The 26,374-nt window shown below is 39.1% G+C and overlaps 1 protein-coding gene across 4 annotated transcripts in view; it reads left to right on the top strand.

Annotated features, from left to right (window-relative positions):
* MYOM1 (myomesin 1) overlaps positions 1–26,374 on the top strand; it is a 135,153-nt gene that overhangs the window by 102,920 nt on the left and 5,859 nt on the right. For all 4 annotated transcript variants that reach the window (XM_038543722.1, XM_038543723.1, XM_038543724.1 and 1 more), the window contains 13 exons: positions 1,037–1,143; positions 1,261–1,305; positions 8,872–9,008; positions 11,161–11,305; positions 11,984–12,043; positions 12,339–12,406; positions 16,578–16,691; positions 17,401–17,488; positions 18,847–18,885; positions 18,973–19,078; positions 22,399–22,562; positions 24,796–24,832; positions 25,069–25,091. In XM_038543722.1, the coding sequence (XP_038399650.1) occupies positions 1,037–1,143; positions 1,261–1,305; positions 8,872–9,008; positions 11,161–11,305; positions 11,984–12,043; positions 12,339–12,406; positions 16,578–16,691; positions 17,401–17,488; positions 18,847–18,885; positions 18,973–19,078; positions 22,399–22,562; positions 24,796–24,832; positions 25,069–25,091 (1,133 nt within the window). The remainder of the gene's footprint in view (positions 1–1,036; positions 1,144–1,260; positions 1,306–8,871; positions 9,009–11,160; positions 11,306–11,983; positions 12,044–12,338; positions 12,407–16,577; positions 16,692–17,400; positions 17,489–18,846; positions 18,886–18,972; positions 19,079–22,398; positions 22,563–24,795; positions 24,833–25,068; positions 25,092–26,374) is intronic.

Below are 26,374 nucleotides of genomic sequence, written 5' to 3'. Positions count from 1 at the left end.
GCCGTGTGTCCTGGGGCAGCTTTTAACTTCCATGGGCCTCGGATTTCTTTTTCTATAAAATGGGAGAGAGTGAAGGAGATTAATTTTGTGATCAATTACTCCCTTTCACATCCAAGATTCTATTTTCTTTTTACTTTGCTTTGCTTAGCAAGCTTTATATTTTTATAGTGCCAACCATATTGGATTGCATTTGGTAAAGCAACATGCTTTTAAGTATTATTTTTATTACAAAGAAGCCCAAAATATCTCAGAAATAAAGAAATCATAATTTTGTTAGAGAATGGCAAGAACATGCTGAATATAATTAAAAGACATTTTTTCTGTCTATGTGCTATAAAGTCCTTGAAGTGAAACATAAATTTAGTCAAAGAAAAGACCATCAAACTATAAATTTTTCTTCTAATTTGTGCTCTTGACTAACGTTTATATGTTTGGCTGATCTTAGACACATTGACTAGCAACATCACTCACAAAAGCTAGAAAACACAGTGAACTAAGCCATTGACCCATTCACATATTCATTCCATAAATATTTAATAAGCACACATGCTGGAAGACACAGAAGTACATAAACCAGATCTTGTCCCTAATGGCTCAATGACTATATGGTAGAGACATATAGATAATCAAATAGGTGATACCAACACAGTATGATAAGCTCAAAAAGAGAAGTGTAGAGGATAATATAAGAGAGGCACTTTGTTGTTCAAAAAAGGTTCTACCCTGTGGGAAAATATTTTTTAGGTTCCTCAGCAAGGGCAAATCAACTAAAAATACCTCTGTTGGGGATGGGTATTGATATGCAAAAGAACTTGGACATGAGATATTTGTACCAGCTCCCCACTCTGCTCACCAGGAGGAGGTCAAGAGAGTCTCCCTAGAAACAGCTTGAATGGGCAGGTTTCAGGTCAGTAGGAAATGGGAGCAAGTGCTGCCAGCCAAAGGAGTAGTCTGTGCAGAAGCCTAGAGAAGCCCGGGAGGCCATCCCACAGATGCCACACAGCCTCCCTTCTAATGAGAGTATTCTGTTCCACAGGACAAAAATGACCTTCAAGGACCTGGGGATGGAAGACCTGGGCATTTACTCCTGTGATGTGACAGACACTGATGGAATAGGGTCCAGTTACTTGATCGATGAAGAAGGTAAGTTTTCAATCCTTTCAAAGGCTAACACTGCTTTGATTCAGCAGTGATCCTCTAGGGTCAAGTGACTTTTGTTTTAGTAGTTCAACTTTCATTTTTCTTTTTTCCTCCCTACAGAGCTGAAACGTTTACTGGCTCTCAGCCAAGAACACAAGTTCCCAAGTAAGTGTCCACAGTGCATCCACAGAGTTTAGTGGTCCTACCGGGTGGTGGCTCCTGGAATAGGTCAGATGATAACTCTGACAAGATTAAGAGAAGAGGCTCTTAAGAACACATAATGGTAGCTACAAGTACACTTTCCAGAAGTACTGCTTTTATCTTGGCCATTGTTCTAAAGAGATACAAATACTAACATAGAAAATACATTCCATGCTGTTACATGGTGAAGTGTCAGGTTACACAGGTGTAACAGCTGAGTAAATTCTTCACTTTTCTCCTAATATGGGATTAGGATTTTGGAATCCCATATATTATATGATTCTGGATAATTCACATATTTTTTAGGCAAAACCATCTCTTCCTAAGCGATTTCATGTTAGCACTTAATAGAAGAATCATACCTCTAAGTAAAGGTAATCTAAAGACTCTGTCTACCATTTTAAACTCCTGGAAAATAAGGTAAAGATGCCTTAGTCAGAAAAAGAATCTCTCTGAACTGTCTATGAACTTCAATTAAGCACTTTCCACATAAAAGATTAAATTTCACTGTTGACACCTAAAAGAAGAGAAAGAGGTCTGAAATGATACTCGGAAAGTTCCACTGACCTGATAAGTTCTCTTGCCATGGTTATCTATTGGCCAAGGTGATTATCTAGAAAGTTATACCTGGAGTTTGAGAAAACAAGTAGAGAGTAATAACACATACTCTTTTAAGTTAGGAATTTTTTATTTTATTATTTTAGTCTTTAGTCTCTAGAACGCAACTTCTTCACCAATACAGACTTTTCAGGAACTCAAGAAACTATACCGTGACTCCACACTAGAGGCAAAACCTTATATGTTTGTATATGTGCATCTTTCTAGGAGGAAGGTCTATAGGTTTCCTGAAATTCCCAGTAAAGGCTGTGATTACAAAACACACACTGCTCCAGAATTGCCTGACTTCTTTGCTATTCCCCAAATGCTTGTTCCATCCTGAGGCTGAGTGTTGGTGACTATTGACCTCACTTGTTATATTCTCAAAACTGACTTGGCTCAACAAAGCAGCACAGTGAGGTGCCCATTGCGTGTGGTTGCAGGATACAGACTTCCTGAATTCTGGGAGAGAACCATTTCTCCCCTGTATGCTTATTCACCATAAAACTGGAAAAGTATGGTATGCCTGGGTGGCTCAGTAGTTGAGCATCTGCCTTGGGCTCAGGGTGTGATACCAGAGTCTCTGGATCAAGTCCTACTTGATCTGCCTCCCTCTGCCTGTGTCTTTGCTTTTTCTCTCTCTGTCTCTCATGAATAAATAAATAAAATCTTTTAAAAAAAAGTTTTAAAAAAACTGTAAAAGTAATACTATGAATGGTGTTTTAAAGGTTATTATTGTTTTTTAATTGTATGGAAGGTAGAAGTTTGGCCTGTATTGTCTTTGTTCTGTACTTTTGACCCAGTCTATGAACTTGAGCAACTCAATTTTAATTTCCTCATGTATTAGTTTCTTTTCTAGAAATGGCTGTTGTAATAATTTATAGCACCTACTGTATAGAGATGCTGTGAGAGATCCTTGAAATTTTCAGGAAAAATATGAATATTGATTGAAAGCAACAGTGACCCTCAAAAAACCCATTTGTAGAAGATCTGTCTGCAAGCTGTATGGGATGCTCTCCCTTCATGTCTCCAGGGCTGTGAAGTAGGTAGTGGAGGAGAGGCTCACTGTGCTGCACACAGCCAGACCCCATTAGTGATCACACCATCTCCTCTCAAAATTGGTGGAAATGGAGAGAAACAGCAGCAACCACTAATCTAGTTAGACAGTAAACATTGGCAAAGTGTCTCTAGGCAACAGCTAGTCCAAACAACATTTACATTTAGCTTAAAGGACAGAAATGAGACAACATGGGGTGTTACTGTTGAATTGGAGGTGCCCAAGCTTTCCTGACGTTCAATGATCATACAGGCTTGAAGACAGTAATTGCCCAATGTCACTGTCATGTATGCTGAGACATTTATTTTGCATAAGGATGATCACCCTAATTACTGGTTCTGGGAGGGAGAGTAGCAGCAAACTCAAGTTCCCTTTTTATTAGAGACCTTGTGTGGCATTTGGGTAGGGAAAAAGAGAGAACTCAAGAATGTGTTAAAAACTCTGACATGCAAGTATCAGTTCTCTTAACCCAAGGGAGATTTGCTTAGCCCATTGAAGCAGCATTTTATTGTATTGTATTGTATTGTATTGTATTGTATTGTATTGTATTATTTTATTTTATTTTTCTTAAAGGTTTTATTTATTTGACACAGAGAGGGCAAGCACAAGCAGGGGGAGCAGCTGGCAAAGGGAAAGGGGGAGATGCAGGCTCCCCACAGGGCTTCTTCCTGTGGAGAAGGAGGCCCCATGCAGGGCTCAATCCCAGGACCCTGGGATCATGACCTGAGCTGAAGGCTGATGCTTAATTGACTGAGCCACCCAGGCTCCCTGCAGCACCATTTTAAATAATATAGCTCCCCACACACTTTTCTTCTCCCCACCGCTATTAGATCAGCCTGATGACTACATAAATATTTTCAGAGATTTGATGATAGGATCAAAGTAGCATGTCTAACTTCACAATTTATACCCACTTCCTCTCCATAGATGTTGACACATCATTAAGTCTTTTCTTGAGATTTTATAAGATTTTAAATGGATCTTGTTTTTTACAGAATGTAATAAAGAGTGTGGTGCTCCTTTATCCCTTGGCACAGTAAATTCTCCTATTTTAAGCTATTTTCAAAAATATTTTGAAAACCACTAAACATATGCCTTAAACCTACAAAAAAAAAAAATAAATGTTTTGTTGGAGCAAATTAACTACCAGAGAAAAGAATATAAGAAAATTTAAGACTGAGAAGAAGGAAAAAATGAAATGTATAAAGCTAAAAACAGAAAATAGCCTAGTTGGTCTTGCCAGTATTGATATTAAGCTGCAGTGTGGAGAGGCAACTTACTTGAAGATTTTTCAAGGTATTGTTAGGGAGATGGTGGAAGGTATACTTTGGTATTGTCAACATCCTGCACAATATCGCTTGGCTATTATCCCATGTGTCCACAAATATTTTATGTGTGCAGATATACAGAAGCACATATACATAAACAGTATCTACTTGGTATCTCCTCTTAGGTATCAATATATTATATTTTACACTTGGTAGTTGTAGGCTGCTTTTGAAGCAACTGGAGGAGGAAAGATCTACCAAAATATTAATAGCCAAATTTATAGAGAACACTTATTATATGCTGGAGTATTTATAGGATACTGAAATGGAGTATATATTATTATTAAGTCCAGTGACCTTAAAAAGCTTGGTTCTAAGGTGATTTAATTTTAGAAGTATAGACGCTGAGACCTGGAGAGGTTAGGCAACTTAGACCAGATGTACACAGTAGATACCTGTGGTCTGACCCTAACCAGGACATAAACTGTTACTGTGTGTGCACCTGCTGTTTGCCACCACGCTCTCTCTGGTGATTCCTGGTGGCCAGTGTTTAAGGTGATGTTCTTCTTACTCAGAGAGGACAGTGAAGACTAAGGGAGCTTGAAATGTCCAGGAGGGCATACCCCTTCTCTTCCACCACCACTCTAGGCCCCTTAGGTAACTGCATCACTCATGTATTAGATTTCCCAAAATGAGATCTCTAGACTTTTTTAGGAAAGATTTTACTCTCCTTCCCTCCAAGAGTTTGTAGCAAGCAGGAGTTCTCCTATAGGGAGAAAGCTTAGCTTCTGCTCTCACAACCCTGAAGTCAATCCATGATGCTTTACTCAAACACAACTCAACTGGCAAATCAGTACTGTTCTTCAGAGTGGACAGCCAGAGCCAAGGGGAGCACAGAATAGAGGGAATAACCTTGGTGTCAGCTCTGCTACCCAGATATGTTACTAACCTTTCCTGAGCCTCAGTATTGTCATCAGTAAAATGAGGAAAGAGGAAAACTCACCTTTATTTTCTTTTTAAAAGAATTAATTAATGAATTAATTAATGAATTAATTAATGAATTTGAGACACACAGAGAGAGACAGAGACATAGGCAGAGGGAGAAGCAGGCTCCCTCTTACCAAAAATCTGATTTCAGCAGTGTATTTTGATATATAAGTACAGTTTAACTTGAATAGGAGTTCATTTGATATGTTTAACATTAGATCTCCTAAAAAGCTTTGTACCATATTATATCTTGAGATTTTTAAGGGAAGAAAATAAGTCTTGAAGAGATAAAAATTGCATAGGACAGAGAAGATAATTGTCCAAAATTGACAACTGGGCAACATGTTTAGCATCTCTTATTTCTAAATAACTAAAGGCTTGGATAGCTTTTGCTCTGATTATGTGAAGACTAGGAATCTCAGGTATTCAAACACCGGGCCCTTACTTTAATAGAGTGCAGTTTAGGTAATTTTTAAAAATATAGCATGACACACTCTTTGCTCTTCCTTAATAATCTCACTACATCTCTTTAAAATCCTACTGCTGCTAATTATCCACTAACCTCTATAGATCATCTATTTAACATCTTAACTCAGTGTTAACCACTGGAAGATCATTTTTTCTTTTTTTAAGTGGGTTTTCTTGCAGGTTGAAATCTTAATGAAAGATCATATCCTATAGAGTGCTATTCTCTGCTAGTAATCATCTATTGAGTATAAGCTTGAAAAGGACCTCTAATTAGCAAATTTTCCTTAAATTCCAGAGAGCAAGTCATTGGGCAGCTGATCATGAAGTGCAATGAGAATTTCAGGGAGCCTGATGTGGGACTTGATCCCAGGACCCCAGGATCATGACCTGAGCCAAAGGGAGACACTCAACCACTGAGCCACCCAGGCATCCCAGAACTCACCTTTCTTGAGCACTGGTCATTATTCACATTGTCTTAATGTCTTTTGGTACTGTATTCACTCTTCTTGGTGGTCTTATGAGGCAGATAATATCCATGTTAGCAAGTGAGCGATGTGAGGTTTTAAAAGGAGAGAACTGTCCAAGGTCATGGTGCCTATCTTCTATGCATCATGGACACCCCTCAGTAGATGACATCTGAGCCTCTTTGAGTTCCACAGTGGAACAAGCCTGTAACTGAGTTTCACAATGACCGTGGAATAGTGCATATGAAAGACATCCCTTAAAGCTTGGAAAGGATAGTTTGAGGATAAACACAAAGAAATATTGATGTATATTTGATACAAGTTTTGGAAGCTTACAATTTAAAATGTGGCATCTCTTGAAATTTTGAGATTAGTTTAAGAACTGTTTAGAGAAAATGAAGGGTCATGATTTCTCCTAAAGGAAATGAAGGGCTACTAAACTTGGAGAGACAGCCATGCTTTTCAATAAACTTAGCCCTGGAGGGCAAAACCATTGGCTGGAGGAGGCTTTACATTTTTTTTTTAAAGACTTTACTTATTTATTCATGAGAGACAGAGAGAGAGAGAGAGAGAGAGAGGCAGAGACACAAGCAGAGATACAGGCAGAGGGAGAAGCAGGCTCCATGCAGGGAGCCTGATGTGGGATTCGATCCCGAAACTCCAGGATTATGCCCCAGGCTGAAGGCAGGTGCTAAACCACTGAGCCACCCAGGGATCCTCTGGGGGAGGCTTTATAGAGAACATTTTCAAGTTACAAGAAATTTAGAAAACTGTATTTGAGAGATACCAACCAAGTTTTAAAATTACACCCATATTCAAATGGCTTAAGCGATACAAGTATAAATCAGAGATACCATATGATTCCTTTACTTTCTTTGTGAGGCAAGCCATGCTGCATCTTAATATACCTTCTTTTTTTAAAAAAAAATTCATTTATTTATTCATGAGAGACACAGAGAGAGAGAGAGGGAGAGACACAGCAGAGGAAGAAGCAGGCTGCATGCAGGGTGCCTGATGTAGGACTCGATCCCGGGTCTCCAGGACCACGACGTGGGCCAAAGGCAGTGCTAAACCACTGAGCCACCTGGGCTGCCCTTAATATACCTTTTTTTTTTTTTTTTTTTTTTTTAATTCATGATAAACATAGAGAGAGAGAGAGAGAGAGGCAGAGACACAGACAGAGGGAGAAGCAGGCTCCATGCCGGGAGCCCGACTCGCGATTTGATTCCGGGACTCCAGGATCATGCCCTGGGCCAAAGGCAGGCGCTAAACCGCTGAGCCACTCAGGGATCCCCAATATACCTTCTTAATAGTGACTCATGTATTAGCTTCTGAAAAATGTTGCCTAGTCTAAGAATTTAAACAAACTGATAAACCAGTGGGATGGTTGGAGTTTAAATGATACACTGGTTCATCTTGTATATGTCATCAACATTTTTTTTTAAGATTTTATTTATTTATTCATAAGAGGCACAGAGAGAGAGAGAGGCAGAGACACAGGCAGAGGGAGAAGCAGGCTCCACGCAGGGAGCCCAATGTGGGACTCGATCCTGGATCCCGGGATCAGGCCCTGAGCCAAAGGCAGATGCTCAACCGCTGAGCCACCCAGGCGCCCCCTTTTTAAATTTTTTTTAAAGTGTCATCAACATTAATTCTGTTTTAAAATTCATTTCTAAAGACATTTGAAAGAACCTCCAAAATGAGTTAAATTGTTGAAAAAAAATAAAACTTAACTCCTTTCCCTATATTTTGAAGTAATTAAGATTATATAATGTTGGAGCTGAAAAATGTCTTGACCATTTTGGACATTCAGTTCAATCTCATTCATTTTTTAAAAGATTTTATTTAGGGATCCCTGGGTGGCGCAGCGGTTTAGCGCCTGCCTTTGGCCCAGGGTGTGATCCTGGAGACCCAGGGTCGAATCCCACGTCGGGCTCCCAGTGCATGGAGCCTGTTTCTCCCTCTGCCTGTGTCTCTGCCTCTCTCTCTCTCTCTCTCTCTCTCTCTCTGTGTGTGTGACTATCATAAATAAATTTAAAAAAATAAAAATAAATAAAAGATTTTATTTATTTGAGAGAGAAAAAGTGCACAAGCAGGGGGGAGAGGCAGAAAGAAAGGGAGAAGCAGCTTTCTGCTGAGCAGGGAGCCCAACATGGGGCTTCATCCCAAGACCCCAGGATCATGACCTGAGTCAAAGGCAGATGCTTAATTGAGCCACCCAGGTGCCCAACCCCATTCATTTATAAACAATTCAACTGGGGCCCAGATATGTGAAGTGACCTGCCTAATATCACACAGTTTGCCCATTGCTGATGTTAGACTAGGCTCTAGCTCTCCTGGAACCAGCTCAAGACCATTTCATCACACTTTGTTATTGCATAGTCACAGTAGGGAGTCACATAGGTTAGCAGAAGGAACCCTGGAGGTAAGTTTATCTTCCTCATTTTTACAGTTAAGACATCTATGACTCAATGAAAGTGAATGACTTGTCCTAAGTGACAGCAGGATTAGAACCCACGTCTTCCATCCCTGAATATCTTTCTTTCCCTACAATGTTCTTACTGCCTCCAGGCTTTGCAAGAAGCAGGTGCTATATTGTCATTTCCATGGAGTGTTTTTTCATTGAAAAATCTGTATTAATACAATTGGTTACCTATAAAATTACTATTTTTGTTTTTATTTTGTATAGCTGTCCCAGTTAAGTCAGAGTTGGCAGTTGAAATTTTGGAGAAAGGCCAGGTCCGGTTTTGGATGCAGGCTGAGAAGCTGTCTGCCAACACCAAAGTCACCTACATATTTAATGACAAGGAAATATTTGAAGGGCCGGTACGTTTTACACTTTTTATATTCTAAACATATCACTGTAGAATGTGCTGATGGAGCCCTATTAAAATGCAGGTAAATAGTTATGAAAACGACTGGGTGTGGGGTGGGAGAGTTTAAGTCATTTCACGTGTAAAAAAATAATAAAGGAAAATATAGATTGATTATATCATATTATTCAAACTGAGACACTTTTGAGAATGAAAGAGGATTCTAGTAATAATTTTTCCAGGAAGAAAAATGGTGAAGAATCAAACCAATACTGTCCCAGGCAAGTCAAGAAGTATGATTACCCATGAAAATAGAGCTGCTCTCCTGAGAAGCCAAGGAGCCAGCATGCTTACCTGAACTCACATACTCACATCAGAAACCTCAGCAGGAACTTGGTTCTTCATGGGGAGGAAATGGCCTCCATTGTTCCAATGGCTTAGGAAAAAAATCACAGCAAAAATATCTTTCACTGCTTCTCTGGTGAAAGATGCAATACATTTTTATTGTAAAATAAAGATTGTAAAGACTCAGAAGGGACAAATCACAAATTCTTACAACTTTTTAATATATATGTTGGTTTATACTTTCTGGTCTTTTTCTACACTTGTGTGTGTGTGTGTGTGTGTGTCTCTATTGATGTCTTATTTACAAAGGTGATTGTGTATATCTACTCTTTTCTTTGCTTTAAACATAAACATAGTTTCCATAGACAGAGTTAGAACATCTGCACTTTATTCCTCCCTAGATATCAGTAAAGCCAGCATCAGGCCAGTACCTGGTGGTACAGAAGAACCTGGACTTAGGAGCTCTGGCTCTTACCTGTGCTCTCACGGGTATAAAGGAGAGACTCAAAAGACAGAAGAGATGTGTGATTTGTGGCCATTATTAACAGTCTCTTCTCCTTTCATCGAGATATGTTTTTAAAACATTTCAGGATTCATTTGTGAGAGGGAGAATGAATAACATAAATAGCAAAAGAATATGTAATATATTTCTTTTCAGCTCACTTAGCAACTGTGTATAGAACCTAAGTCACACAGAGTCCATGATGGCCCATCTTCTCCCTGTTTTCATAATATTATTTTTTATGGCGGTGCTCATCTCCTGGCCAATGCAGGGGAAGGAGAAACATCATTGGCATCACTGTTGCCACAGCCATTTAGGGACCACTCGTGCACACATATGCACAGATGCACTCCCCTTCATGTGTTCAAATATACTTTTATGTTTTGCCCACATGCACACATACATATACATTCTCTGAACCTGAAGAGCTGTTTATTGTCATTGGCAGTTCTTACACTATTTCGTTGGGTGAAAATTCATGTTTTAGACTAGGTTCCCTAGAAGGATAGTCTGAAATAGAATTTCTCTTTCATTTGATTTATGGGGGAGTACTCTCAGGAGTGGGGATTAGGAAACAAGCTAAAATAAAAGAAAGTGAAGCAAAAATGTGATTTCAGTTGGAGACTGGAGCTCTGGGGCATGAGCTGGAACACAGAGTTGATCCCAGACCTGAGCCTTCATTCTGTGACATTTTATAGGAAAGCTTGATTAATTTAAATCCATGATAGAACCTGTGCTTATATGCCCAGGAGCTAAGATTTATGTTACACTGAAAAATAGTTGCCTAAGCAACGTGATAAAATAAGTATAGTCCAGTAGAGCAATTTCAGTTGATTAGGAACAAATGGATTTCAAATGCTTTGGAAGCATTCTTATTCACATATTAATTCAGCAGATATTTATTAATTGCCTGCTATAGACCATGCATGCACAAGATGTGAGGGTTATAGCAATGAATGAGACAAAAACACATCCCTCTTGCTGCCTGTTGTTTTGCATTATTCTGCTAATTAAGATGAATGTAATCTGGAAGGTAAAATGGGAATCTAAAAACACATTTTGACAACATTTGTGACTTGGGATAACAAAACTTTATTTGTATTTTAAAAATTAAATGTCAAACTTTATAGTAATCAGTTCTGGTCAAGGTCCTATATGCTACATAATATTTTCCTTTCCCCAGAAATAAGATTTTGGAAACTCATCTAAAAAAAATGTTAACTTGTGAAAATTATGATTCTTTGGAGTTTGCATTATTCCATCAGGCATTGTCATGATACCTACCTCACTGACTTCTGTTTTCCTTTCCACATTGAAGAAATATAAGATGCATATTGACCGGAACACTGGTATAATTGAAATGTTCATGGAAAAGCTACAGGATGAGGATGAGGGAACATATACTTTCCAGCTTCAAGATGGAAAAGCAACTGGCCATTCTACTCTTGTTCTCATTGGAGATGGTAAGCAGCCTGTGGGATGTGAGCTGAAAGATTTCACTGCTCCCTTCAATGCAAATATGCTATGGCACGAAAGTGGTCACATGGAAGGCAGTAGGAATTGTTCCTTGTATTTCAAGCATTGGAATCCAGTTTTCAGTTAACACTTCCATAGTATTTCACCAGATTTATCTTTAGCCCGTACGGAAGACTGCAATTAAATTATCTCATGTGTAAACAAGTACTTATTACTAAAATTCCCAGTGAAGGAGATTGCAATACAGCTAAGACTGTATCTGTATCTCAGAAACAATGATATTACCCTATACTGTGTGCTAACTTTAAACTACTTAAATTAAGAGGAAATATATGCAAAAGTGGTGCACAATAGATAAATGAATCATATCTTGTAACTGTATTATATGCCAGCTGCCATAAGCCACTGTAGGAACCACCAAGATTTAAAATGTGGCATTTGGAAAAGCAGGCCAAATCTCTACATTTGCAACTTCCAATACTACCTACTACTTCCTAGCTTCATGACCTTGAACAATTTATTTAACCTTTCTCAGCCTATTTCCTCATCATAAAAACTTAAATAGGTTATTGTGATGTGTGAATATGTTATAATAATGAATATAAATCACTTAGCACAGTGGCTGGCATATACATTTATTCCACTCAATTCAATTTCTATTTTAGTTTATAAAAAGCTCCAAAAAGAAGCTGAATTCCAGCGGCAAGAATGGATCAGGAAACAAGGTAAAAATGGGCAGTGAGTGAAGAGAAAAACTTCAATTTCTTGAAAAAAATATTTCAATATTATTTCCATAACAAATTTAAAAGTATATCATTGCTTATGTTAATAATGCCCTGGTAAATAAAAAATAATTGAAAATACTTATTATTAAATATGTATCCATTTAAAACATTTGAAAACTAATCTTGAATTTTAAAATATTACTTCACATAAATATCACCTTAGAATTTAAGAATGAGCTTTGATTTTGCATTTGTGATTAATAGAGGGATTACTAATGTCATTAAAATTTTATAGGTCCTCATTTTGCTGAGTATTTGAGCTGGGAAGTGACTGGTGAATGTAATGTACTATTGAAATGCAAGGTAAGGGGGCACCAGAGTTGCTCAGTCGGTTGAGCATCTAACTCTTGGCTTCAGCTTAGGTCATGATCTCATGGGTTGTGGGATCAAGTCCCACATCCAGCTCAGTGTCAGGCTCCACATTCAGTGGGGAATCTGTTTGAGATTCTCTCCCTCTGCCTCTTCCCTTGCATGGGTATATGCTCTCTCTCTTCCTCTATTTCTCTCTAAAATAAATAAGTAAATCTTAAAAAAATAATAAAGAAAGAAAAGAAATGCAAGGTAAGAAGTAGATAAATTTGAAACATTTGATATAAGGGAAATAAAATTAAGCAGAATGCAAAAAAAGAAAGATCAATTTTTCATCTCCTTTTGAACCAATGCTAAGTGACACATTCTTATTATTGAATATGACTATAGTCATTGGTTGGTAAGAAACATAAAATAAAATGAAACATAAAATAAGATAAAATAAAGCAACATAAAAATATAAGACAAGATGATTGCTCCTATTCATTACACCCTAGTTGATGAGGACAGGCTCTGCTTTTTTAAAAAAAATGAAGACTTTATGTTTTTTAGGAGTTTTAGGTTCACAGCAAAATTGTAGAGAAGGTACAGAGATTTCCTATCTAGTCCCTGTCGTTATACATGTACAGCCTCCACCTTCATCAATACCCCCACACAGAGTTGCACATTTGTTACAATTGATGATCCTACATTGACTGGGTACATCATAATCACCCAAAGTCCACAATGTAATTATGGTTCACTTTTGGCATTATTCATCCTATAGGTTTAGACAAATATATAATGACCTGTATCCACTATTGTAGTATCATAGAGTTTTTTCACTGCCCTAAAAAGCCTCTGTGCACTACCTATCCATTCTTCTCCTCCTCCTTCCCCATTAAAAAAATAATAATTATAATCTCAGAAGAATCTCAGGTTGTCTTTGTTTCAGACCAAATCAACATTCTAACCAGTGGATCTATTCCACAATCATTCTAGATCCACTGTCTTTCCATGGAAATGCAGCAATTTCCTATCTAACTTGTGTGACTGATGGCAGCAGTATCTTTGACTATCCTCTAGCTCAGCCATGGCGTCTGAAACCAGTGTACTGCCAAGAGGGGAGAGGTTTGGTAAAGAGTTTGCAGCTCACAACCAATTCTCTCATAAGGCCTTGGGGAAAAATTCAGGGAAAAAAAGTTCATATCACATTCTAAATCATTTTGTCAAACGTTAGTTCATGGTGCGTTCAGCTGAGTGAGTCACCAAAATGTTTTGGATCGGGAATTGATGGATGAGGTTGGCGTGTGAAGGTCATGACAGCCGACAGTGACTCCAAAGTAGAAGCATGGATTGGGCATTTGACATTATAAAAGCAAGAACCTAAGTGCCCCAGTCTCTTCTAGGTCTGATAAAATTTAAAGAAATAACAATCTACCAGAAATGTGTCAGAGATTCTAGGCTTTAGTCTCTTAGTAAATGGCAAAGCTTCCTGAACAACAATTTCTCAGGCAGGAGCCCAAACCCCCTCTTTCATCTGGCTGTCCACTGCCATCTTGTCCCTGAATCACTTTCTCTTCCACACCTCCCATCCCATAAACCACCCTTTCCCAGAGGCCCACATAGCTATCCTCCTTCTTTCTGTACTACCTGGTGCATCAGCCCTCTGGGACGTAAGCTCCAGTTTTCTGTTCTGATGGCTTTCCTCAGGAGAATCAGCCCCTTGGCCAGATTCTGAATCTAAAATTAGGTTCTGAATTTTCATACATTATGTATTTATGCTGTTCCAGTACCACTTTCTTTCAACTTCTCCAACAAAATTCTTTCTCTAGGTTTCTCTAGGCCCAGCTTAGTCATCTTTTCTGTAAGGCCTTTCACTTCTCTGCCCAGGTAGAATGAACCTTCCTCTTTTTCCCATAGCTCTTTGTTTCATTATTATAGCAATTTAGGTACATTTAGCAATTTATATCCTCTCCAACACTGTTGTTTCCTGTCTTGTTAATTTTCATCATTCTCACTGGTGTGAGGTGGTATCTCATTGTGATTTTTTTTAAATTTTTTTAAAATTTATTTATGATAGTCACAGAGAGAGAGAGAGGCAGAGACACGGGCAGAGGGAGAAGCAGGCTCCATGCACTGGGAGCCCGACGTGGGATTCGATCCCGGGTCTCCAGGATCGCGCCCTGGGCCAAAGGCAGGCGCCAAACTGCTGCGCCACCCAGGGATCCCCTGTGATTTTGATTTGTATTTCCCTGATGGCAAGTGATGCGGAACATTTTCTCATATGCTTGTTGGCCATGATGTCCTTTTTGGAGAAATTTCTGTTCATGTCTTCTGCCCATTTCATGATTGGATTTTTTGTTTCTTGGGTGTTGAGTTTGATAAGTTCTCTATAGATCTTGGATATAAGTTAGCCCTTTATCTGATATGTCATTTGCAAATATCTTCTCCCATTCTGTAGGTTGTCTTTTAGTTTTGTTGACTGTTTCTTTTGCTGTGCAGAAGATTTTTATCCTGATTAAGTCCCAATAGTTCATTTTTGTTTTTATTTCCCTTGCCTTCATAGTGGTATCTTGCAAGAAGTTACTGTGGCCAAGTTCAAAAAGGTTCTTGCCTATGTTCTCCTCTAGGATTTTGATGTATTCTTTTCTCACATTTAGACTTTTCAACCATTTTGAGTTTATCTTTGTGTATGGTATAAGAGAATGGTCTACTTTCATTCTTTTGCACATGGCTGTCCATTTTTCCAGCACCATTTATTGAAGAGACTGTCCCTTTTCCAGTATATAGTCTTTCCTGCTTAGTCAAATATTAGTTGACCATAGAGTTGAGGGCCCATTTCTGGGTTCTCTAATCTGTTCCATTGATCTATGTATCTGTTTTTGTGCTAGTGCAATACTGTCTTGATTATCACAGCTTTGTAATACAGCTTGAAATACACCATTGTGATGCCCCTGGCATTGGTTTTATTTTTCAATATTCCTCTGGCTATTCAGGGTCTTTTCGGATTCCATCCAAATCTTAAGATTATTTGTTCTAACTCTCTGAAGAAAGTCCATGGTATTTTGATAGGGATTGCATTGAATGCATAAATTGCCCTGAGTAGCATAGACATTTTACAATATTTATTCTTCCAATCCATGAGCATGGAATATTTTTCCATCTCTTTGTGTCTTCCTCAATTTCTTTCAGAAGCGTTCTGTAGTTTTTAGGGTATAGATCCTTTACCTCTTTGGTTAGGTTTATTCCTAGGTATCTTATGCTTTTGGGTGCAATTGTAAATGGGATTCATTCCTTAATTTCTCTTTCTTTAGTCTCATTAGTTATAGAAATGCCACCGATTTCTGTGCATTGATTTTGTATCCTGCCACATTGCTGAATTGCTGTATGAGTTCTAGTGGAGTCTTTTGGTTTTCTATATACAGTATCGTGTCATCCATAAAGAGGGAGAATTTGACTTCTTCTTTGCCAATTTGAATGCCTTTCATTTCATTTTGTTGTCTGATTGCTGAGGCTATGACTTCTAGTAATAATAGTGGTGAAAGTGGACATCCCTGTTGTGTTCCTGATCTTAGAGGAAAGGCTCTCAGTTTTTCCTCATTTAGAATGATATTCTCTGTGCAATTTTCATAAATGGCTTTTAAGATATTGAGGAATGTTCCCTCTATCCCTACATTTTGAAGAGTTTTAATCAGGAATGGATGCTGTATTTTGTCAAATGCTTTCTCCACATCTATTGAGAGGATTATATGGTTCTTGTTTTTTCTGTTATTGGTGTGATCTATCACGTTGATTGTTTTACGAGTGTTAAACCACCCTTGCAACCCGGAAATAAATCCCACTTGGTCTTGGTGAATAATCCTCTTAATGTACTGTTTGATCCTATTGGGTAGTATCTTGGTGAGAATTTTTGCATCCATGTTCATCAGGGACCACCAGACAATTTTAAAATCAATTTTTACTGCTGGAAATAGAGATGCTATTGATTTAGGTTTATTAATTTGTATCTATTTTATTTTAAACTCTCTATTGATTAAAATAGCTTTCAATTGATCCTTTTAGAAACCTATGCCTTCTAAGTTTAGTGATTTTTCTTCTATCCAATGCTACATTAAGAACTATTTAGTTTTGTAAGAGTTGCATTCCCTTACTTCAAGAAGTATAATTATAGTTTTTCTTCTAGGTGGCAAATATTAAGAAGGAGACCCATATTGTGTGGTACAAAGATGAGAGAGAGATATCAGTAGATGAAAAGCATGACTTCAAGGATGGTATATGTACCCTGCTTATAACAGAGGTAAGTAGCTATAAATATGAAATGTAATATATTAGTTCTATTCCCTACATTCTTCTAAAAAAGAGATTGGATTCTGTATTCCTTGTCCCCAGGCATTTTTAATACCTTGCTTCTAGCTGCTCCAAAGATCCCTGCCCTGACATAACCCAAAAAACAAGCCATGGGAACACAAAAGCTTCTCTCACCTTGTGATATGCATAGATTTGTCATCTATCCAACCAGTATTGGGTAGACAACACAACTTTGGCCTCTCTACTACCTCTCTTCATAGATGAGTGAGTGGCAGGGCAATTAAGTAGATTCTTCTCGGTTTGCTCTTCAGCCTCATGATAACTTGTTCCCTAAAAGCACAAAGGCAATCAGACATAGTATTCAATTAAGTACAGGTTTTTATCTACTTTTTATTTAAAAGAACATAGCCTTCAAATATATGTGATCATTAGATTTTAATATGAAGGCAGAGTAAAGGATAAGGACTTTAAGTCTCGAATCAATCACAACCTTAGAGGGTTAAAAATCAGGACTGCCAGCGGGTGAAATGATGATGGACAGGTTCATCTGTGAACTTCTCATCACTCACTTGGCCAGATGTTTGTTTAATGTGTGATCTGACAGTGGCTCTGTAAACCATAGGACCTTAAAAATGCCAACACCATACATACTCTGAGGCTGCTATAAGCTGCAATGTGGTATTTCCATTCTCCCTTAGTTTTCCAAGAAAGATGCTGGGATTTATGAAGTTATTCTGAAAGACGACAGAGGAAAAGATAAGAGCAGACTGAAGCTTGTGGATGAAGGTCAGTCTACCAGCTGCTGGGATGCATTCTGTGTGTTCTTTACCAGACTGTTAAGTGAGGCTTAGGGACAACTAATGTCGTGCAGGGTTTTTGTCCGCAGATTTTGTTTTAATTGAAATTCCAGCAGAGAAAACTACTGTTTTGTTCAAAAATACTTCACTTTTAGTCTTCCTGGAAATCCAAAGTGTAATTTTGATCTTCAGAGAATTTATAGTCCATAGTCCTCAAGGGTTCTGCTTTCATTATAAATCATCATTTTTGTTTCAACCCTATAAAAAATGTTCCAGAATCAAAAACTACTGTGAGGAGTATCTGGCTGGCTCAGTGGGAGGAGCATGGGACTCTTGATCTCAAGGTTGTGATTTTGAACTCCATATTGGGTGTAAAGATTACTTAAAAAAAAAAAAAAAAAGAATTATTTTTTTTTTAAACTACCACGAAAAGCATGTCACCAAATAGTCTGCTCTTAACAGGTGGCAAAAAAGATTTATATATGAAACATGAAACCTCTCAGTTATTAGCAGAGCAAGAAAGCAATTTCCATTTTTCAGAGGCTTCTAAGCACAAATATATCATGATAACAAAGACCTACGTGTGACCACCAAACTTCGAACTGTGTTCTTGAACAAAATCTTTAACAATATTATTAGCAAACAGTCTAACTTTGATTCTACCTTCCTGTTCCTGGTGGAGGCAAGACTAAATGTGCTTACTGGCAAAAAGCATTATCAGGCTGAGAATTATCAGGGAACCTGGACGGTTGATTCATTATGAGCTGATGGCACAGATAAGAATACTTCTGCTTATGTAAACTAAGATTTCTTGGGACTTAAGAAGAGGATCCTAAAGCCAAGAACTTTCCTGGAAATCTCACTATGGCTTTCTCTAGAATGTAAATATGGTGATAGTTACAACAAATTAAAGAGGGAAAAATAAAAATAAGAGCAGGGATCTTTTAAAAGTTGATACAAATTGGGATCCCTGGGTGGCGCAGCGGTTTGGCGCCTGCCTTTGGCCTAGGGCGCGATCCTGGAGACCCAGGATCGAGTCCCACGTCGGGCTCCCGGTGCATGGAGCCTGCTTCTCCCTCTGCCTGTGTCTCTGCCTCTCTCTCTCTCTCTCTCTGTGACTATCATGAATAAATAAATAAAATCTTTAAAAAAAAAAAAAAAGTTGATACAAATTGAGGTATTCCCTCAAAGAGCACTTATTAATTAGTTGTCCAGCAAATTCACCTGTGGCCAATACCCTTCCCCAGGCAAGATAATGTTGAGAGCATGTGCTACTAACAATTTGAGACCTGACCTTAAGTTGAACAGTTTTATGCTAAAGCTCTGTCTATGAATCTCTATCAACAGCCTTTAAAGAACTGATGACCGAAGTATGTAAAACAATAGGTAAGTTAAAATGGTCTCCCCACGACAATGCTTCACTATTCACTATAGTCTTACAGCTGTATGAACTATGCTGGTTTCCTCTTTCAGCTTTGTCTGCTACAGACCTGAAAATCCAGAGCACAGCCGAGGGCATCCGACTGTACTCTTTTGTTACTTACTACGTGGATGATCTAAAAGTTAACTGGTCCCACAAGTAAGTAAATGGGAACTTAACTGCCATGTAGAAATTCTTTCTTCCCTGTGTGCATGTTTTGGGGGTGGCGGATGTGGGCAGGGAGGGAGCAAAAACAATCCCCTGTTCTTCCTCTCAGGTAAGGAGCCTTCTTACTTCCCAGGTCCGATGTTGACAAGTGTAGGACAGATGCACCTCCACCATTCCCTTAGCTTGAGGTTAGCACTTTCCCTCAACATGTATGTGCTGAGGCCAGTGATGGCTTATGTCATCTTTGTGATCTGTGAACTATCATAATCCACATACCTCTCTATAATGGAACTTCCACCTCCAGAAGATTGATCTTGGGCTCTCTGCTTTGCCAGGCACCAGAACCATAGTCTTGTCCTCCCTTTCTTTATATACGACTAATATGAATTAATAGCCATTTGCCAAAGAAACCTAATCCAGTGGAGTGTCTGAGTTTGTTATTGTTATCATTAAGAGCAGATGGCGTAATTGGGCATTAGCATGTCTCTTATCCACCTTTGGAGGGCATTGAGGATTCAAGATTACTTTGGTAATATATATTTGAACTAGACTGAGCCTGCAGATCTGTGCTGTTCCCAGGCTCTTTTGTGGAGTTATAGGTGAACTCAAATTCACCTCTGGGATTCTAGGAGCTGAAGTAGGTTTCTAAGTCAAACCAGTTCCTCTGTTATACCTTTGGCAGTGTCCTTAACCTCTGCCCTTCCTTGAAATTTCCTGAGCTGAAACAGAAGAGCAGCCTGGCATAGAAATCTGATGGGGTACAGCCACTTCAGTCTCTCTTTGGAGACACAGGACATTCATTCCCTAAGTCCTTAGGAGCCCCACTGAGCAGTATGTCACTGTGGCAGCCCTGGGAAGAGGCTCACAACAGTGGTTATTTGTGTCTTCTTAACAGTAGGTGTCTACAATATGCTGGCCATTGCTCCAAGCCCTTCACATGTATGAATTCAGTTAACATTTGCAACTCTAGAAGGCAGGTAATTCTCACTTTAGTGATGAGGAAGCTCTGGCTCAGAGAAGTGACTTGCCCAAGGTCACACAGCTAAGTGAGAGATGGAGGTCTGAGCCCAGGCAGCCTGGCTCCAGAGCTCCCCTTATCATGGCACTACTCTGTTTTCAAGTTGCTTTAAAAGTCTAGATTGAACATTTAACCAGAACTGGGTCCCACAAAATGGTCATTTGTGTTTTCTTTAAAATGACTTTAGTGTGATATAGAACAGTGTTTTTATTCTTATTTATTTCCTGAGTTCTTTAAAAAAAAAAAAAAAAGCAAAACAGAGGGAGGAGGGAGAGAACAAGAGAAATCCCAATTTGAATGCTTAGGGTTTCAGTCCTTTGTTCTATTTCTTTCAGAATACAGTTAGGAAAGTAATTATAAGTTAAAATAGATCAAATTCTAGGAAATTCCTCTGTGACATCTAGAACATTCTAATATATCAGTCTGAAGAATAAAAGAAGATAAATTAACTGAATCATCAAAAAGTTTTATATCATCTTTAAAAGAATTACTTGTTCAAAAAAATTAGAACATTCAGTTTTAAGAGGAAGCTGCTATTAGACTAGCAAGACATAAACCTCTTACACTATTTGGTCTAGTCAGCTGAATGACTATTTTGTGTACCTGTGTGCCTATGAGACATTCAACAATCAAGGACTGATTGTCTTCACTGTCTTTACGTAAGTATGTGGCGTAACAGGAAAAAAACTTGAAATGGATTTTAGTCTTGGCTTTGTTCCTATCTTCCCTTGAATCTGAGGCAAGTCATTTAATTTTCTGAAATCTCAGATTTCTCCCATATGAAATAGGAGCAATAATACCTGTTCTATCTCATAATACTGATGGAGCCAATGAGAGAATAAAAATTTATGGCACTTTGTAAACCATGAAGGGCTTTACAAATGTAGGTATTATTATGCATGCTAGTCAGAGATTAGAGAAGTCAAACAGATTTATTATAACAAAACCAAGGACTGTCCATCTTTCTAACTCTTTAAGACAATATTGCTCAGACTGGAGTCTGAGGGTACAGATGGGTTCCTTTACCCTACATGTTATGGCAGTTTATTTTGTTTTATTTTATTTTTTTTAAGATTTTATTAATTTGAGAAAGAGATAGAGCACGAGCACGGGGAAGGGGCAGGGGCAGAGAGAGAAGCAGATTCCCAGCTGAGTAGGGAAGCCAACTCAAGGCTTGATCCCAGGACCCCAGGATCATGACTGGAGCGGAACTCAGACACTTAACCCAGGCACCCCTCTTAGGGCAGTTTGTGAATATCTTTTAAAGAATGTAGTATATTAAAAAAATGCTGAATGTTTCTTTTTTAGTGGAGATTTTTGCTTTTCAGTTTTTGGTTCATTTAGTTTATTACAACTGCAAACGTAATACATGCTTGTTTTAGAAAATATAATATCATATTACATATTAGAAAGATCTTATAATATCATACATAGTTTTCCTAGCCGTAGTGTATACTTCCAGTGTTTTCTCTATGCATAATTGTTACTATATTTAAGTAGTTTTGTATACTGTTTCTCTTTTTTCCTCATGTTTACAAACTCTTCATAAAGTTTCTTTTAGCTTCATTGAGAGTAGGCCTACCTCTATCCTTCTCTTACTTCATTTATAACTAACATTTCTAGACCATCAGATCACAAAGTCAAGGGTTCCAGTTGCTTTAATTCTCTTGTAAAGAATGCAATGTCTGTGTCTGCTCATGACCTACTGTAGACTTTGGAGAAACTCATGTCCAGAAACAGAGAAGGTGCCTCTTTCATTTTGGCAGAGACTCAGCTTTTCACTTACTCTTGGCCTTACTAGCAAGTACATATTTACATATGCTCTAAATAGCTTTGTAAGCACGTATGTCAGTAGATGTCAGCCACAGATGAACCTCCTTAAATCTGTTTTTAATTAGTTTGTAAAATCTGATTTATAGCCATAGACCATCTGCACAAAGTATGCAGTAATATAATATGTAGTTTGGCCTTTTCACTTTAAAGATTCTCTTAGTCCTACAAATCAACCTAAGCAAAGACAAAGATAATTAATACCACTGAGAAGTATTAGTGTTACAATCTGCTAGGCTCCAGACTGCTGTTGAGAGTTCAATGTACAGACTGTCCGACCCCCCACCCCCACCCAGGGCCTTGGAATCCAAGTTCTGTGATTCAGGACCCATACTTTTTCTGAAGCTGAACATGTTGTTTGAAACCCTATAAAACTCTATGGCCAGACCTTCAAAGAGAGACAGAGTAAAAATCAGCTCTGGATGAAAGCAAATGATAACAATGTTTTCTTTGCTATGAACAGTGGGACTCCTATTAAGTACACAGACAGAGTTAAGAGTGGGGTCACCGGGGAGCAGATCTGGCTGCAAATCAATGAGCCCACTCCGAATGACAAAGGGAAATATATAATGGAACTCTTTGATGGCAAAACTGGACACCAGAAGATGGTGGATCTTTCTGGACAAGGTAAATGAATATTTCACAGATTAGAACTTCCTGTGGAGGAGGAGGCTTTTAAAAAAGAATGAAGGGTGATAAGAGGCCATTACATCTGACTATTGGAAGATGATTGGAAAGTTTAATAAAGCAGTTTAAATTCAGCATGGTGGTAGAAGCAAGAATTCAGTGGGTCTTGGAGTATTGGGGCAAAGTATAGAGACAATAAACTTGAAGATGCTCACAAAGAAGGGCAGGATTTAGTCACGAGTAAGAACAAGTACTGAAAAAGAACTGTTATGGTGATTGAAATTTGAGCATATTTAATAGAGCTTAAGAAATCAATTGGGCTGGAAGGATCGAAGATGTGAGTGAAGGGGAATAACTGATATATCTGTGCTCTGAAGAATGAGCAGGGGTGAAGAATGAGGGCAGGGGTGAAGGCATTGACTTTGGAAAGGAGCGGGGATCCTTTTTCTTCAGAAACCTGGGGGTGGAGGGTCAGTGGGGGGATTGGGGGTGAATATATAGCAATAAGCAAAAATCAATATTGAGGAAAAGAGAAGAAAGTTGGAAAAATTGGGTCCTCGTGGCCTCAGATTTCTTGGTCATTTGCTGAGAGAATGGGAGCATCTGGAGATAGAAGGGAAGAGGAGCAGGAAGTAATGAGAGACGCACATACATACAGATGAGAGGTAATATGCAGCCATCAACCACCACAGGTTAAACAGTTAAGACAGGTGGAAGAGGAGAGGGAGCATGTACAACTGTGATTCTTGCTCTGTCAGCCCCCAGGTCTGGGAAACTACAAGATCAGGATGTTGTGCCCTAAGGCTTTTAATGTGTAGCTTATTTATCACGGTCCCTGCCTCCAGCTCCTGTCTCTATCATTCCCTCTCAAGGCCTTGGGACTATGCCTCGGGGTGTTACTTCCACTGTTCCTGACCAGTTTCTGCCTAACATTCCTCAAGAATATCACGGGCTGACTTTTTCTTCCACTTCTTCATATACTAAAATGTGATCGGAATATTCCAGAACTCTTAGTGTTTTTAATCCTCAGAGAGTAGACTCACAATTAAGAGCACAGCCTTTCAGCAGTCCTGCCTTGAGCTATTTTGGGCTGAGCTCCCCTCACACCCGCACCCCCACCCCACCCCCACCACGCACCCCAGGCAACCCAGCCTCCCACTCATGAGGACTAGAAAGATGGGAGTGGCTGCCTCAGGCCCCACTGTGCCTGAGTCATACGCTGCACTAACAGGGGATTTCTTCTGCAGTCCATCTGACATTTTGAAACACAACTGAAAACCAGAAACAGGAAGAGGGTGGATAGATTTAAACCTTAAAAAAAAAATTTTCTTTGACTCGCTGGCCCACCCAAGCAGATTGGGTCAGCAGTGCCCAACTCTTCTCAGTGTAGTGTGGGCAAAAGGAAGAGTATTGAATGCTTAGCCTGGCTAAGCCTGACTGGTCTACCTCCAGAGACTTGAAGGCCAACTTTTTATGCTTATTTTTCCCATCTGTAAAAGGAGGGGGATTGGCCTAGTGTTATGTAAATACTTTCTAGACATAAAATAATTATGATTCCCAGACCACATAGAAGCTTAAAGAGGAGCTAAGAGAGATTTCAAGATAAAGCTGCCTTTTAGCCTGAAGCATTCAAAGTGGCTTGTTCTTACAGGTTCAGGGAGGAATAAAGATTTTAGAACTCTGTAGCTCTCCTGTCCTTGTCTCCCTGTCTTTTATCTGGGCTTCTGCCCACCTTATAAACATTGCTTCAGGCAGACACTGGCAACAGGCTATGAGCGTAGTAGCTCCTTGCCCTTTAACACAGATAGACCAGACTTCGCAGCAGGGAGACATTTACTGTTCAGCTAGGAGGCTGTGGTGCCGTTTGGGATCATTTAATAAGAGAAAAGCCTTTTTGATGTTCAGGATGCTTATCACACAATCACTTTTATTACCACTTTATTTTTGGCACAGCTAATCTTTGCCTTTCTGTTTGAAAGGAAGGTCTCTCACTGAATTGGGAGCTTCTAAAATCCACTACTTCACCTTTTCTACCCAGAAAGTGTTGGCTTCTCTTATTAAATCCGTCAGGTTGCAGAGTAAATGGGCAGGCAGTCTTATTCGAAGTCAGTTTAGTTATGTCCATACCACACTGACCTCAGGCTATGAATTTTTAATCCACTCCTGTATGTCATCAATTCTGCGTGAGAACATTCTAACTTCTTTTTTTTTTTTCTCTCTCTCTCTCTTCTAGCATACGATGAAGCCTTTGCTGAATTCCAGAGATTAAAGTAAGTCGCTTGCCATTTGTGTGCACCGATTTCTCTGGAACGTTGTGTGCTGCTCCCCCACCTAACAGAGAGGGTCTTGCATTTTAGCAAATGCCTAAAAACAGCACTTCCCACTGCTTTTTGAGCAGCCCAATATCTCTGAGGCAATGCAATGCAGTCAAGGTTCACTACTTTGAAGTCACACTAAAACAAAATTCTTCTTTGTTTGCGTGTTTGTTCGTTTCTCTCAACCACAGACAAGCTGCCATTGCTGAGAAAAGTAAGTAAACCCCCTTCCCATGTATTCCTGGAACAGTCTCAAAACATAACTTTTATTTATTTTTTTTTTTATTGTGACTGCAGGGGGTGGAAGTTTTTTTCCCCTTTTCTTTCATTCTTTTTTTTTTTTTTTTTTGAATCTTAGGTGTTCTACATATGTTTTCTTTTACTCTCTGGAGTAAGAATGTCTGTGAAAAAAAGGTCTCAGGTTACATTCTAAGAATGTCACTTGAGCCAACCACTGGGAGTCCTGAGAAATCTCTGGGCACAAGTTACACAATAAGTTTTTAATCACTTGGGGCAGGCACAATCTATCAGTAAAGAATATCTATATATTAAAGAAGAAATAAGAAACATCATAAACTTGACATCAGGTAAATCACTCTAACCAGTTGCCCAACAGACACTTCTGCATTTTCCTAAGAGCCCCTGTAGGATAAAAGATTCCAAATAAGGCCTTCTTGAATACTTCACAGTCTGAATGAGCAAACACCAAACTGTCAAGTCTGTGTACCCAGAAATGTGTACACTACTAACTTCTGTCAACTGTTTGCCTCATACATGGAGATTTCTAGAACTCAGTCTCTTAAGATTCTGAGAGTTATGAACTAATTATCATAATCATTCAGGTTCTCTCTGAGCCTGTGAGGCAGAATTGGAGAATTGTTGAGGGTTAAAACTATAGCGTCAGTCCAGAGCTGGAGTGGAAGGGAACCAGGATGGGGAATGAGAGGTGAAGTCATCTGCCAGCCTTCAGTAGCTCCTGGTCACCTGGAACTTTTCATCTTTGACTCGCACTGCTTTCTTCTCTCCTTCCTACTCTTAGCCTCTCCCCACTCTTGTGCTGGGTTTGTGAGCTGTGAGGCAGCTGCTATTGGCCAATGGGGCAGATGCCAGCACCAGGGCATGTGGGGAGAGCGCAGCAAGAGAGGGGAGCGCTTCTTGTTGGTACCAAGTGTGCCCCTCCCGCTCCTGTATGCACAAGCTAAGCCAGTGTCCATAGTGATGGCCACTCCCCATTCTCCAACTCTGGTGGACAAGGAGCCCTGACCCTCCCTCCAATTCATGAATTGTTTCTGAAATGTCTGCATCAAAGCAGTTTAAAGCTTGGAAGAGACTTTAGTGCTGTTTTTGCCCCATGTGTTTAACCTTTTGTAAGCCAAGAGATGCTTAATTCAAAAAATGTCTTTCAAGCAGATCCAAAATATAAAATAGGTAAAAGCCATGTTAGCTTAATTGAAGGTGGAATGGGCTCCCTGATTCAGTGCCCCTCTTCAGCCCTGG

This window comes from Canis lupus, chromosome 7 (genome assembly GCF_011100685.1).
Source record: "Canis lupus familiaris isolate Mischka breed German Shepherd chromosome 7, alternate assembly UU_Cfam_GSD_1.0, whole genome shotgun sequence".
NCBI lineage: Eukaryota > Metazoa > Chordata > Mammalia > Carnivora > Canidae > Canis > Canis lupus.
This window is presented reverse-complemented; position numbering and strand designations above follow the sequence as displayed.